This window comes from Periplaneta americana, chromosome 14 (genome assembly GCF_040183065.1).
Source record: "Periplaneta americana isolate PAMFEO1 chromosome 14, P.americana_PAMFEO1_priV1, whole genome shotgun sequence".
NCBI lineage: Eukaryota > Metazoa > Arthropoda > Insecta > Blattodea > Blattidae > Periplaneta > Periplaneta americana.
Window position 1 is genome coordinate 95,653,276 of NC_091130.1, and position 17,105 is coordinate 95,670,380.

Below are 17,105 nucleotides of genomic sequence, written 5' to 3' on the forward strand. Positions count from 1 at the left end.
GTTCACAATTTGTTTTGTCATTTACACTCCCCATTTGAAAATCCGGTAACAAAAGTGAAGAGCAGAAGAAGGAGGAGACAGAGAATGAAGACACTGACATGGACCATCCCTGATTGAAACGCATTGTAAACTCTTATTAAAATTTTTAGTTTTCCCTTAAAACTTTCATTTTGTTGCATGCTCTTTTCCTTTATCTTAGTCAAATCCCAGGAAGTTGCCTCCTCTCCGACATTTTTTGCAGGGTAGTCATTGAAACAAGGTGACTAATTTTTAAGAAGTTGTGGTGTGAGTACTCTGAATAATACTTAAATGTCATTTTCTTTTAAATTTACGTCATTTTTTTATTACTTAAGGGCATTTTATTGATCATTTTAAGTAAATTTTTAGGTCATCAACATCCGCCCCTTATTTATAACACTGCAGAGTATTTAAAAGAGAAAAAAAATTAATATAAGTTGAAATATCAGTTATTATAATTAAACTGACAGTGTTCAGCGTGGCACAGACTATAAGGAGTGTGAAACCCCGTAGATATGCTAATTAAGCAATGCTCTCGTGAATTATGCACAAAAAATTAGTTCCAAGACTTATCACCAGATAAAAATATGGCGCTGTAAGCAGTCAGAACTTGGTATGGGAGCACGAAAAAGGCAGGAAGCTACGGGAGTTTCGGCCAGCTTGGTGAAAAACGCTTTGAAGGAAGGGGCAGTGTCACTGTCTATCACAGGCCAGGTCAAGTTTTCAACACCGAATGGGAAGAAGAAAGAGAGAAAAGAGATAGTGAAAATTGACGAGTTTGCTGAGGGTGTTGTTAGAAAGAAAGTAAATGAATATTAAACTCTCAAGAAACTTGTTCCAACAATGAAGAAACTGAGTGCTGAATTGAACGGTACCGGGACTTTAAAATGCAGCAGGGAATATCTGATTCTTTGAGATTCCTCACTAATACTAACAGCATCAAAATGACAATAGAAGAAAAAGCACTGATTCAATATGAAAAACTTATCAGATTACCAGGAAATAATTGCCATTCATACAGTCCTTTCTGTAGATAAAAAACTCAGAGTTTCATATCCATGGTTCAAGAATTAAAACAGAAAATCAATATCCCGAATTTAAAAGAAAACTTACAAATTAAACCAAACCCTTTAACTCTAATAAATATAGAGTATAATCTAAATTTAACAGAAGAAATACTGAAATCAGAAGTAAACACTGAAATAATGAAACAATTGTCTTTAGAGACAATTAATATTAGGTACCCTCCACAAAACTGGCTTCATTTATACACCGACCGATCCTTGATTTCCAGGGAACAAGGTGCTGGTGCAGGTGTTACATGCTGTCTCTTCTCACTTTATAGACCTCTTGGATATAGAACAACAAGTTTTGATGGAGAAATCATTGCAATAAGTTCTATGCCACATCAATAAATTTAAGAATGCAGTTATATTGTCAGACTCCAAAGCAGCTATTCTATCAATATTCTCCAGATACACACCATCTCAAACAGTAGAAATAACTAAAATGCTCTCTTAATTAATAACACTCAATAAAAGATTTATATTCCAATGGATACCATCCCATTGTGGAATCCTGGGAAACGAGACAGCAAAGAAGGGCAGCACTACTGCTTACAGACCTGTTACTAAATGTACATATTACTCTGTGAAAAGATTTATTAAATCTACATACTAAGACTTCAACAAACAAAATTTGATAACACAATCTCAAGAGAAAAAATGGAACTCTCTGCATCATAATCCACAGTTAATTTACCACGAAAATCGTCTGTAGCTGCATTTAGATTGGCAACAAGCCATGATTGTTTGGCCAAACACCTGCATAGAATTGGAATATATCAGTCCCCTAACTGCCCATTGTGCAACTCAACCAAGAAATGGATTCGGAACACCTCAAAAACTGTGCTTCAGTGGCTGACCATGATAATATCTTTGAAAAATATTGGAGTGCAAGAGGTCAAATGACTTTATTGTCAAATGCCTGGCATTAGAAAACAACAACAACATATCTGAGGACACTCATATTACAGATAGGGTTCAGGTGGGAGAAATGTGTGTCTAGGGGAAAACTTCTAATTGAAAAGCTCGAAATCACATCCTGGCATGCTAAATACCTAAGACCAATTTACAGATGTCGTGAACAGAAAAGAAATATTGTTTATTTGGATGAAACATATGTAAATGTTTCCCACACTGTCAGTTCTTGTTGGCAATCTGAAAATTAAGTGGGAGTCACAAAGCCTATCGGGAAGGGCCCCAGATTAATTATTGCCCATGCAGAAGGGGAGAATGGTTTTGTAAACAATGCTTTGCTGATATTTAAATCCAAACAAAAAACCGGAGACTATCATGACGACATGAATGCTTCAAATTTTACGAAATGGTTAAACACACAAGTTATCCCTAATCTCCCTTGCAGTTCACTTGTCATTATGGATAATGCGAGCTATCATAGCATCCAAATAAATAAAAGGCCACCAACAACGATGCTAAAGAAAGACGTTATTCACTGGTTGAGTGAGAACAATATCGCATTTAACAATAACATGAACAAACCAGATCTGTTACAGTTGGTGAAAACTGTTCCCATGGAGAAAACATACATTGTCGACCAAATGTTCAAAGATACTGCGGCTCCCTCCGTATCATGCAAATCTTAGCCCAATAGAATTAGTTCAGGATGAAATAAAAGGCGCAGTCAAATGATCTGGCCAATGCAAGCTTCAGAGCAAAACAAACATTTTGTGAGGAACTCTTCTGAAGGGTACACAAGAGAGAAGTGGTAAAAATGCTGTGATCACATCAAAAGAATTGAAGATACATACTGGGAGTCTGATGCCCACGTGCATCAACGTCGGTTAGTGTAACCACTAGTTAAAATTGTCACCTAATCCCTGCTTAAAGATTTTTATGGTGGATCGACCTCGGTTACGACTTAAATAGGAGGTTAACCACAGTAATCTCTAACCGGCCATATGCGAGCGGTTAAAGGAGATAACCAATGATTAGTAGAGCAAGTAAAGCAAAATGGCGGCCAGAGCCACAGATGTTTATTTCGAAGACGATTGTTATTGTACAGTACTTGAATTACTTGGATAGAGCGTGAGCGTGAGTATGAAGTTTCTTTAGTGGAAAGAGAGAATTCTTACGTGGAATTAGGTGACAGAACATTTCAGGAGGGATTTCGTTTATCAAAATCTACAAATGGCTCACTTGAAATAACACAAAAACAGTCATATTTCTTCTATTACGATTCTATATAACTTATTTTCTATATTTTAAGAGGGAATACTTGAATATCTCTTTCTCTATGTCACTGGCTGAACAAAGAGAGGTTATGGATGGATCTTAGGATAATGAACAGTAACCTGATGTAAAGGAGGTCCTGGATCGTACACACATTCCTACTAATCTTCTGCATCCTTTTCCTTTATGGATATTCCTTCTTTTTTATATAATATATTTAAATCTAGTAAGTAAGTCTATCGATACTTTAACCTCATATTGGAATATAATCATTTTTGCATTCAATTTTCTATTTTGTACGATTTTAACCTAACAGACTGAAAAACAAAGAATGCAACTCGCAAATATAACAGCGCCCAAAGGCAAACAAATGCAACGCGAAAATGTAGGACACGTTCATTTCGATGTAGAACGGAGTGAGCACAGTCGTTTTTAGACGTTGACTATTACCTTTGCAGCGGTATGGATGCTTTCCTTTTGTCATTTTGTAGAAACAGTGTACCGTCATAGACTTTACTCTGGTTAAATGAGGTGTCAGCTAACCATGTTTAAGTAATCGGTCATTATGAATGGTGCACAGAAATTACATTTTAACCACGGTTACTGTTTAACCGTCGTTTCATAATCTGTGATTACTGCGTTTTTAACCGATGTTGATGCACTTCGCCATGACTGTCTTATGGACAACGATGTTGATAGTTTCATTTTAAATCCGGGAGATGGCTCAGAAAGCTCCGTTACCGACACAGCTTCTGAACTGGATTCACAGTTGGAGTCCGACTAGTGTAACTTGGCCTAGAGAGCTGCTCGCATAGTGATGACATCTCCCCCTCCATGGCACATGAGTATTGGAAAGTTGAAGGTCATTTGTAGTTAATCGAGCTATAGTAACAGAATTGTAGTGAAAATGGGGACTGAATTAAATAGTAAATGGAATGGTTGGGAATAGGGAAATAAAATAAGATAGGACTAGGATGTTAATAGGGAATAGACAATAAATGTGGGTTGTGAGGAATAGCAAAGTGCATTCCATAACATCTCCTACTCAATTTCCATCCTCTCCTTCCTGTGGTACAACCCGTTTTTAACAAACCGAGTCTAGCAGTATTAACTGTTTCACCAAAAATGGAGGAAATGCCATTTCACCATGCAGGTCTACCACATCAAAGCATTTCCTAAATGGCAAATACGAAATAAAGTCATTGGATATGTGATGACTGATGACAGTCCTCCTGACTTGGTTTGAGCATCCCACTGACCAACGGTGATGCAGTCCTCCTTTCATATTGGGGTTCGAAATTGGATGATGCAGCTACCTAATCGTAAAAACCAGGTAGCCAAAAAAAAAAAAAAAAAAAAAAAAAAAAAAAAAAAACAGTTGTAACTTGCTCAAGAAAATAGGAAGTTATGCCTCTCAAAGTAAAATAGTCCCCCAGTCGGATCTCTGAGAGAGAACTACTTTGAAAGGCAAACATGTAAGACTTCAAGGTGTGAATATTCTACAATGGAATGCTAAAGGTTTGAGTCATGACAAGAAAACAGAACTTATTAAACTGCTATATGAAGAAGGTATTGATGTTTTTGGAATCATGGAAGCCAACACACATTAGATCAACAAAAATTTCTAAACATGAAAGGATATTACACTTATATACTACCCAAGAAAAGACAAATAGCTAGCAGAATTGTAATTGGATTTAAAAATAATATAACCTCAACTTTCAAAATTGTAAAAGAAATTAATGAAACGGGTAAAATGGAAATAGTTAAATTAGAATTATGGAAAAATAAGGAACATTTTCTCATATATTTTGTATACACTCCACCTAATAATATACCTGATTTAAATCATCTAGAAATTTCATATAAAACTATAATCATAGGAGATTTTAATGTACATTCTAAAACATGGTTTTATAGTGATATCAGTACAGCAGGTAGAATATTAGATTAGATAAATACTAACAGTTTAGAACTAATATTTAATAAAGAACAAGATGGTACATATGTATAATCCGGGTCAGCTTACTTAATATCGTAAGTGTGAAACCTAACTATTTTTCCCCCATTACTACATAAGCTAATGGATTATGGTGATTTTGTAGTTTGCAGATTGAATTTTCTTTTGATACTTCGTTTCGAATTTAGGTATTGAGAAATACTACAACTGGTAGTGATTTTATAACTGTTGTGTTGGCAGCAGTGACACAAGTTGTCAGTAGTTTAAATTCTGAAAATTCAAATTGTTCTACTGGGTGTTCAGTTCAAAGTGTGTCATGGCTCGCTGTATGCCGTCATGTGGCTAGCCGATGAGCCTAGAGAATTCAATCTTCCTACACTTCCGCAGAGGTGTATAACCTATGAGGCAGAGAAGTTGCCTAGCAAGTACGGCATTCATTCTGAAGAGTACGTACCGATACGTACTGTAACGCCGGTAGTGGCAGGAATGAGAACTGTTTGGAAATACGTACTGTCGGGATATGGGGAGAGGGTTAAGACGATTACTTACATATTTGTTGACATTAACTTCGACGGTCAACATGGAGACGGAGCATTTGATTTGTGTTGTGGAATGTTACCGTACGCAACCGATGATAACAAATACCCTGCGTACGACTTGCCGGCGCAAAACACAGTTCAAAAGACAGTATGGTAGCACACAGACCGTACAGACCGCCATCTGTTGCTACGACGTTCAAGTTATACCGTACACGTTCTCAAGTTCAGATTGAAGAACACCTTAAATAATAGGCAACTTCTCTAACATATAAGCTGAAACTCGCTTCAAATCGGTGACCCAACAACAGTGACGTCATGACACACTTTGAAATGAACGCCCAGTATATTTCTAAGCCTATTACTGGAAGCTAGTGAAATTTGAACATACTAATAATTAATTAATATCAGTATTAATATTAATACATAATAATTATTGTTTGTGTTGCTTTGTGTTGTGGTTACAATTTCAAGATTAGAATCAGGTAGGCTAAGTGTAAATGTCTTAGTGTGCAAAGGCTTTATAATAACGGGACTGCTGGTTTGAATACAGAAATGTGAAGGGCCAGCAGGACCGAAGGTGTTGAGTGAGAATAAATCATATCATCATCAATGACTTTGTATCTTTTTTAATATCTTAATTTCTGTCTTTATTTACTCATTAACAGTTCTTACATCAGCATTGTTTGTAGACAAATTCTATCTGCATTGTTTGCAGATATAAACAAATTCTTGTGGATGGTGCGAATTGGTGGGAGCACAGAGCGGGGCAGCCACATCAAGGAATGGGATTACTACTCTCCATCTGGAGAGTTCCGAGTGGACAAGGAGGGCTCCCAAACACTTCTTAACTGTCTTATGTACAAGATGTGTTATTACCGCTTTGGACAGGTCTATACAGAAGGAGGTAATTTCAGTCTGAACGTCTGTTTTATATTTATTCCTATTACTGCCAGCATCTTCTGCCTAATTTTCACACTTCGACATCCCTCCATGGGTGATATAATATAGACTGGAAAAAGAACCAGTCCCATAGACATTTATGTGATTTTAAGTTTATCTATCAATTTGTATGAATTAAAAACTACATTACTTATATGAAGCAAATGTTTTATTGGATGCAATAGCAAGTGATTGAACATAAAATTTCATTCTTTCATTCACTTTCTTTCTTGACATTAATGAATTAATCAGTTATGCATTATAGAGAGTGTCAACTCTGTGTCGATTTCACAAAGGACCTTCATTCTGTTCTGGAACATACCATATTTTTTGGAATACTCTGCATATTTTTTTTCCGAATTATACAAATAAAAAGTGCGTGTATGCAGCTTATTTGAAAAAAGTTGGCAATATTGTTAGATTTTCCTCTTGTGCAACTCGTAAGGTGGTAATGCATGTTCTTATCTTCCTGCACAGGTATTCAAATTTCCAATTGTAAACATTATTAAATGGCATTTGGATTAGCAGTACATGTGTCAGAATCAAGTTCAAGTGTGATAATCTGATAAGTGTATAGTTTGTGCATCTCACATTTTCAGTTCTGAAAATGAGTACCACTAAAGGTATGAGATTGTGATCCTTTACTTGCAGCAAAAAACTTACCATTATCAAATATGCAGAGGAACATGTAAATCATGACACCTGCTATTAATGTTGCAGATATCGTTTAAACGGCTGATTAAGTAGGACTACTGGCATGCGTGCAGTGGTTGCACATAGGATGGATGGTTGAAATGTGTCCTGTTCCAGGATAAAGTTTATTGTTAACTGAACTATATTTTTAAAACAACAACAACTATATTTTTAATTGTTTTCAATTTGTAGTGAATACATTTGTTGATTTTCCTTTCAAAAGTGGGGTGTGTGGCTTATTCGAGGGTATAGGGTACTTGAGAGTATTTTGCGGTTTGTAGACACTGATGAGCCAGTAATTTACAAATGTTTCCAATTCTTTGCTGCTTTATTGCTTCCCTTCTATTTGATTATTACAGCCCCTGTTAACTTAAAATGAAAGGGATACTCATAATAAAGATTTTGTTTAGAAAATTATAACAGTGAAAATTGCATGTTTCTAGGGTTCTCTTAGTATGTGTCAATAACTGCTACATCAATGACATTAGTGTCACATAACTCCCGTATTAGATTTTATATAACAAACGTCATTTTTTCATTTCTAGTTTATACAGGGTGAACCATAAGTAATGTAATTAATTCTGGGGGATGATTCCTTTAGTGAAGAGCAACAAAAAGGTCGAATACCATTTCACTATGTTTTGAATAGTTTTCAGAAAAATGTGCATTTTAAAATACATTAATTATGAGATTGTGCAATGCTGTAATCAGTAGGGAGTGCACATTAAGTTGTTTTGCTCTGAACAACACCTTCACCTGGCTTGTTGAAAGCCATTGCCATGTAATACATTGTTTTTAAACTCTTAAGAAAAAATACTGATGATATACCGTTTAATTTTTTTGTTTAAACTGTGTTAGAGAACGAAAAATGAACAATGCTCATTTGACATTAAACAAAATTCTGGAAAATTTAAAATAAATTCTACAACCTAGTTTTAATTAAATGTTCAGAGAACACAGACAATAAAATACACTTATTTCAAACTAAATTGAAAAATTACGCTCCCAAAGTAGTTACTGGTAAACTTAGGCCTACATAAAAGAAATTAAATTCTTGACCCATCTTTAAAAGCAATATTGTGTGTGTTATGTTTACATTTCTCGTTGTCTCATCCATACCTTGCATACGCAAGCTGCATCTCCAGGCAGTAACCTTTACAGCATAGTCACAGTGCATTACATTTTAAAATCCCTTTGCAGGACGAAAACTTAGATTTGTTTGGATCAAATTTGTGCACATTTAAAGGACAAAACTAAAATTCTTTCAGTCATTTATTACCATAATACAGTGCTCTCTTAAATTGACTGAGCATGTTGTGAGCTTTTCCAAAATACACTATGAAATGTTTCACATAAAATAATTTTTTTCTCGAAAAGGAAGCAAATCGAGCAAAATTGTATGAAACTTTTTTGTTTGAAATATCTCAAAGAATAACCCCCTCGAAATTAATGATATTACTTACGGTTCACTCTGTATTTGCATTACTAGATATATTACACACATGAAATTTTCATGTTGTATTTATGTTTATAATAATAATAATAATTAATAATAATAATAATAACAACAACAGTTTATTTAATCTGGCAGAGTTAAGGCCATACGGCCTTCTCTAACTCTCAACTAGGAGTAAAACTGCAATACAAAAAGCACTGCAAATTTGCAATGTAAAGTACACTACAATTTTGCACACAAAACTGAAGTAGATAGATAATCATAATATAATGTAAACAAGTTAATAGAAATCAGACATAGTATTATAGAAAGAAAGGAAAATGCATAATAAAATGTGAACAGTAAGTCAAAATAAATGAGACATACAAAGTATAAAAATATGAAACAATAATAATATTGATGATGATGATGATGATGATGATGATGATGATGATGATGATGATGATGATGATGATGATGATGATAAAATAATGAAGTAAAAAGCATACAATGAACACAATATTTTTAGGTACACACAGTAAGGAAAATTATAATTATGAATAGCTCAAGTTATCACATTATAGATACCGGTATACCATTATCGGGAAATATGATGAAAATAAAAAGATAAAATAAGTTAAATATCACTAGAATATAAAAAAAATGTGGTGAATACGTGGAAACATGCAATACAATACTTGTTATAAGAGTAAGTTAGTTTAGCAATTCGTCATAAGATAATTTTCTAACTTGGATTTGAAAGATTCAAGGTTTGGCAGCCCTTGACTTCAGGCGGCAGAGAGTTCCAGTGACGAGAGGTAGCAACAGTGAAAGATGAGGAATACAGAGATGATGTGTGGAGTGGAATTTCTAGCATGTTATCGCATTGTGATAGAGTATTAATATTATGATAGCGAGAGAGAGTATGAAAATGGGCAAATAAATAGAGGGGGATGAAGTGTGCATAATTCGATATAAGAGAGAAAGTGAGTGCAGATTTCTCCTCTCATGTTACTTAAGCCATGATAACTTATTGAAAGAAGGTGAGATATCATAGTATCAAACATTACAAATGAAGCAAACGCACATGTTATGAACACGCTGTAGTTTCTGAGAGGAATCAATTCTGAGATCATTGAACAAAACGTCGCAATAATCGAAGTAAGCTAGAATGAGTGTTTGTACCAGCGTCTGTTTTAATTTAGATGAATAATGATACAATCTTCTTAGTCAATGGAGAATAGGGAATGCCTTCTTACATGTATGTTTAATATGTGTATCCCAATTGAGATTAGATTCGAAATGCACTCCAAGGTTTTTTACGGTAGAGCTGAATGGGATGATTGTTTTATTCAGTTTCACAGGTGGAATATTCAGGTCGTTGACATCAGGAATTGATCTATAGTTCACGAACAGAATAGCCTGTGATTTACATGCGTTTAGGTTAAGTCCAAATTGTTGAGACAAGGAAGAGATGGAGTCCAGATCTTCATTAAGACTATTAATGCTATCATTTAGTGCATCAGGACAGGCTGAAATATACAATTGAACGTAGTGTCATCATGTCTGCAGCAGGAAGGAACTTCCACAATGTTCCCAATGCTGCAGCTGGCTCTGGACTTGTAAGAGCAGTATCACAATCATCACTGCCATTACCATTACACTGTCTTTAAATATTTCTGCAGTCAGAACTTCATCATCAGTTGATATGAATCTGAAAATAAAGCATGTTACTGAAGGTTTTCCCAGTTTGCATTCTTCCACAGTCACTTCTTCAGTTAGTCCTGAAATAAAGCTATCTTACTGGAAGCAGTTGGTAATATTTGATTGCTTTACAGTGGAATCTCGTTAGTACATTCCTCATTACCATGTTTTCCTATATAGGACATATATTTATGTAGGTCATTGTCTCGGTCCCACTAAATACATGCTAAAACTTTAGTACGTTTTCCTGTTTATGATGTTTAAAAGTTCTTTGCTTCCTAGAAAGACATGTTAATGAGATTCCACTATATATATATATATATATATATATATATATATATATATATATATATATATATCTTCATGCTTTAGCTATAAAATGAAAAATGTAGAGGTCTTCATGTCTTTTGAATCTTTGCCACACCTTTAATACTAGACTTGATAATTTGCCTTGTAGGCATGAATAATGCCCAAATTCAAAGGTTGCAGTTTGCTTGTACAGTGGTCGGCAAAAAGTCTCACTACACTCCCCCATAGGAATCCAAGATTCGCATTCATATACTAATTCGATTGTTGTATTATATTACTAAGTTGTCTACCACATATTCTATAAAATGTTTATTTATCATTTGCTGAAATGCATGGTATAAATATGTTTAAAAACCATGTTGAAGCCAATAAGCAGTTATATTAAATTGGGTTAAACAAGGTTCGTCTATGCTTATCTTTGAAACATAATAACTAAAAGTTATTTGTACACATTATTTAATAAGTTTTAATGTTTTTGACTCTACAGAGTCATCATCATCATCATCAGAAGTCATCCCGTAGAATACATAGGAATATGAATGTGCATTTATGTGATCTACTGCAGTATATAACACTATTAGGACTAAACAAGTTGCAAACATGAGTTATAAAATACAATTATAAAATCTTATATGATTAAAATTTAAAAATTTTAAAAACAATAAAATGCTTGTGGAATCTGTTACAGCAGTGTAATGTTAAAACGAGGATGGACTACAGCTTGTTGAACAGTCTGTGATAAGGGGATCACATAATTCCAGTGCAGTGTCTTGTGCGTGGAATAAACACAACTGCAAACAATGAACACTATGAGAATTGTATCATATAATATGCAAATCATATGGAATGTAGTTACGAAATACAATGGTGCAGTATGAAGAAAAAGGGGTTATCAATAAATGCTTAGAAACAGTTAAGTGGTGTAGAAGCCTTTAGTTTATGTTCATATCAGACTTATATACCACGTAATGGTTTCTAAGCATTTATTGATAACCCCTTTTTCTTCATACTATATCATTGTATTTCGTAACATGTGTTTAACCTATTAATGTTCGCATACCATATGATTTGCATATCTATATGATACAATTTTTTAACAATGTTCATTGTTTGCAGTTGTGTTTATTGCACGCACAAAACACTGCATTGGAATTGTGTTATCCCCTTATCACAGACTGTTCAACAAGCTGTAGTCCATCCTTGTTTTAACATTACACTGATGTAACAGCTTACACAAGCATTTTATTGTTTTTTAAATTTTTTAATTTTAATCATATAAAATTTTATAATTGTATTTTGTAACTCATGTTTGCAACTTGTTTAGCCTTAATAGTGTTATATACTACAGTAGATCACATAAATGCAAATTCATATTCCTATGTATTCTACGGCATGACTTCTGATGATGTCTCTGTAGAGTCGAAAACGTTAAAACTTATTAAATAATAAGTAACTTTTAGTTATTTTGTTTCAAAGATAAGCATAGACAGACCTTGTTTAACCCAATTTAATAGGCTAAATATGTTTGTTCTTGTTGTTTTTCAGTGGTATTGGATTAATGGTTTTAAACAGCCTGCCTGTCACCCCAATATAAAGCTACTAAATCTTTCCCATCTCTGATTAAATGACATATGGTCTTTGTTCTGTTGATAGTTCTAATTATATTGAGGTATGATATTTTACAGGGAAGCCTCCAGGCTATGATCGTGTCCGAAGTGCTGAAATTGGCAACAAGGATTTTGAATTAGATGTTCTAGAGGAGGCTTACACCACAGAACACTGGCTTGTTCGTATATATAAGGTGAGTGCCCTAAAATCTAAAGGAAAAGTACGGTTGGAAAGGAGGAAATAGCTTGTCAGTTTTTAACTTTGTCCACTTCATGCACCATTCGTATTTTCAAAATTAATTGTGTGTTTCAGTCTATGTTACACATCCACAGTTGAGAAAGAAACCTTTGCTCGTCTATCAGTATAACATAAAACACAAATTACAGCCTTCTCATAACACTCCTATTCGGCATATTTTTCTGGTAAATGAATTTCTATATTAAGGTTTTTATTCTCCTCCAAGGGATTGGAGATACAAGAAAACTTAATTTTAAATTAACTTTGATAATTAACAATGCAATGTGTCAATCTTCAATTGTATTTTCTCCGATGTTCATAGTTTGTTTATTCTGGGAAAAACTCTTTCTATAGGAGCATTGGTCCCACATAGGGATAAGACAAATTCTACAATTGTAGCAATGTTTCTGAATGACAATTGTTGAAAGGAGAAGTGCTGGAATATTTCTCCCATCTCATATGGACTTCTTTCTACTCTCTATTCCATTAAGTAGCTTTCTCGTCTGTGTTAGAATCTCCAGAAACGTATGCAGTGATATCTGTACACATTTCAACATCATTCCATTTTGAGACATTGTTCAGAAAGATTTCCCCCCCCCCCCCCAACAAAACGGAACTAATAGGCATCCCAACAAAAACTGCTGGGACACCGGGATAGAAGGTCTAAAAATGGGATTGTTCCATTCAGAACAGGACATCTGGTCACATTACAGCAAACAACCGAGAAGACTTTTCGTGAGATAAATACAGTACCAGTATGCAGTTAAATTAACAATAAGAATAATAAAACTTGAACTGCAGAAACAGTGAAAATTATGTATGCAGTCTACACACGTGTTTCAATTCTGCAAGGCATTGATTGAATGAGATTTGTAATATACTCTTGTGGAATGAGTTCCCATTCCTCTCGAAATGTAGCCTGAAGATCAAGTGTACCAAGCACATGTTTCCTAATATGTTGTCCAACTGGATCCCACAGATGTTCAATGAGATTTAGGTCAGGACTGCACAGTGACCATATCATGTGCTGAATTTCGACTTGGTCCAGATACACTGTGACACTTACAGCAACATGGGGTCGAGCATTGTTGTACATCAGGAAGTTGTTGTTTCCAATGAAAGGAGCAGAAGGCATCACAGTGTGATGATCATGTCATCAATAGACTCTCCTCAACATAGCTGGAAGCTATCTGAGAGCCACTGTCGATAAAAATGAAATCCATGTGAGCTACTATAGAAATCCCTGTCCAGATCACGACTTATTCTGCTGCAAACTGAATCCTGGACTTGATGTGCTCTTGCTTATGTTCACATGACATACCTGTTGCAGAGGATTTTTTGCTTCCTTGGCTGTTGTAAGGCGATCACAAAGAATTTGCAACACGAGAAAATGGTCATATTCATAACATAACATATAGTCATATAGATGTATATCTTTAACGTCCAGAACCTGGCACCCTGGTGTATAATTCTGCACATTGAACTTTTGAATGCCCTGCGCACATTACTTTAAGATGTCCTAAAACATATGCATGTCATGATGACTTATATTTTCTTGACATGAGTGTCACTCAGCTTCGAGCATAGATATTATTTTCATTCTTCCTCTTTCCTCTTCCCCTCCTATGCACATTTGTGATTAAATTTCTTTCTTATGATGCAACACACAGCTCTTTCACTAGCCAAACAACCATGAACAGGGGCCATTAACACTGAATTGAGCTGTATAGGGTTAAATTTGGTTTGTTTGTGGTGGGTATGTGGTTGGATGGTAACTATTGAATTTTCGAAACTCTAAAAACAACAGTAGAAATTTCCTGTTTGTGATCACAAAGAGCATATTTAGATTAGTAAATGTGTTTATATCTAATGCCTACCCACTTGTGTGATTCGGGTTAGATTAGTAAAAGTAGATGGAGGTAACGTATGTCGCATAGCTCCGAGTGGGAACCTCCTCCCTGCCAAGTGCCAATTGTGGAAAATTTGGATTTGGTATTACGTAGTTGCATTGTTGTAGTTCTTAGATGGTTATGGAAATTGATATGATGTAGTAATTATTGTGATTGAAAAGTAATAGAAAATAGGAACAAGAAAGTTTGATTCGTTGTTTCTCTTATGACATGATGAGAGACAAATAATGGGCACGTAATTGCCTTGCAATGGCCATGTTTTAAAAGTGTTGTTCTACAATATGCGTAAAGTAAAACTGAACTTACATTCTAGTACACATCTGGTTATGAAAGAAGTGGAAGTATTTTGGGAGAAAGCACGAATTCCTACAAGAAAGTTTCAACACAATGTTGAAAAACTGGAGGTATTGAATAAAAAATAAAAAGTAATACAAGAGAGTTGTAAACGCGAATTTCAACTTCAAGAAGTACTAGATCATCTGTTCGATTTTGCGCATGTGATGTTGCCCTTCAGATGAACACAATTGAAGAAGACCACCAATTTCTTCTAAGCCAAAGGAAAAAAGGTAGATCAAGCTCAGTGATAGGAAAAGATGGAAAATAGAAATAAAACATATCCTACATCAGCAACAGAAAGAATCAAGGTGATCCCAGTGTCTCAGTGAAATGTCAATGCAAAGTAATTTTAATGCAGTTTCTTAAAAATTAAAATTGTTAATTCAGTGTCAGCTATAATTCATACTATTTTATTATTAGTGGTGGTGATATTTAATTAATTACTTTAATAGTGCAACTAACACAATTAAATAATAAAAACTGTGAAGGTACAATACACTTCACGTTTAATATTACCAGAATTAATTTTATCTTATCACATTAACACGAACTTACACTTAATTTACTCACAAACTGATTAAAATAAAACTGAATAAATAGTAAATATTTCTGACATACACCAACTTTTATTTTTAGCAGAGGGAACAACACACATTCAGTTTTCTCTGTCTACAGAAGATGGTTCGATTCCAGTTGGAGAACCTGGTTCAACCAATGCCCCTCAACCTAGTGACTTATGTGTAGCAGATGAATCCTTTTCTTCACAAGGAACTAAAAGGGCTGAAATACGCCAAAACTAGGTCTTTTTCAATGATCTTGTGTGTTACTTGAATAGAAATTAAGGCAATATATTTTCTGTTTACCAAGTAAGCATCATATCTGCGTATGAGCCTGTTCTGAAGGGCATGTTCGACTCTACAGTTGCCAAGTTTTCTGAGACAATTATTTCAATTTTCAAGAAATTTCAGAAAAATTGATGCAAAATAAATAAAGTGGAATTCATTCCAGGTGTTAGAGGTAAATACCTCAAAGAAAGGCTTGTTGAGCAATAATGAACTGCTTGACTTTGCTCTAAAAATCTTAAAGGATAATTTCTCTTGAGAACTAACAAGATGTGCTGGAAATTATGGCAATTTTCTTTGGAGAAACTCCCGTATGAGGAATATCATTCAGAATTCTAGGACCCTTTCATCAAGCAAGGTGAATGACTAAAGAAATTTACTGCATTAAACATTTTTTTCTTTTCTGGTATAAGTTTCCTTTTCCGTCCGATGAATACAATGGGATCAGACATGCATAATTCTTGTATCCCTCTATGTCAAGGTGTGGATTCTTTGACCTGTTTCTTCAGGATTTATAATTTCTTTGTACGTTCCTATACCCATATTACAACTTACTTACTTACAAATGGCTTTTAAGGAACCCGCAGGTTCATTGCCGTCCTCACATAAGCCCGCCATCGGTCCCTGTCCTGTGCAAGATTAATCCAGTCTGTATCATTGTATTCCATCTCCTTCAAATTCATTTTAATATTATTCTACCATCTACGTCTCAGCCTTCTCAAAAGTCTTTTTCCCTCCAGACTCCCAACTAACACTCTATATCCATTTCTGGATTCTCCCATATGTGCTACATGCCCTGACCATCTCATACGTCTGGATTTAATGTTCCTAATTATGTCAGGTGAAGAATACAATGCGTGCAGTTCTGCGTTGTGTAACTTTCTCCATTCTCCTGCAACTTAATCCCTTTTAGTCCCAAATATTTTCCTGAGAACCTTATTCACAAACACCCTTAATCTATGTTCCTCTCTCAAAGTGAGAGTTCAAGTTTCACAATCATACAAAACAACCGGTAATATAACTGTTTTTATGCTTGACCATGCTGAAATGTAGTAATTATACACCTGGTAGCAGCCCTTTAATGCATGTCATTAAAGTACACCTATTCATTAAAGTTCAGGTTTTCGATTATTCTCGGATATGCAATCGAAAGACAACTAGCAGAACGTCACGGAGGCCGGAAAGCCAATACTGTCGCAGAAGGTTATGCTCTGTTACTATAACAATTAGCGTTAATTGTAAATAATATTCAAATAAATTCAATTTGTTATCTCGTTTTTCAATGTCGAATTCAATTTCAAGGTTATATCAAGATTAATGTTTA

At 34.8% G+C, this 17,105-nt stretch overlaps 1 protein-coding gene across 1 annotated transcript in view; it reads left to right on the plus strand.

Annotated features, from left to right (window-relative positions):
• The window catches only part of Stt3A (catalytic subunit 3A of the oligosaccharyltransferase complex), a 100,609-nt gene that overhangs the window by 81,879 nt on the left and 1,625 nt on the right, over positions 1-17,105 (plus strand). Inside the window, exons 13-14 of the mRNA XM_069845783.1 lie at positions 6,484-6,672; positions 12,534-12,649. Coding sequence (XP_069701884.1) covers positions 6,484-6,672; positions 12,534-12,649 — 305 coding nt within the window. The remainder of the gene's footprint in view (positions 1-6,483; positions 6,673-12,533; positions 12,650-17,105) is intronic.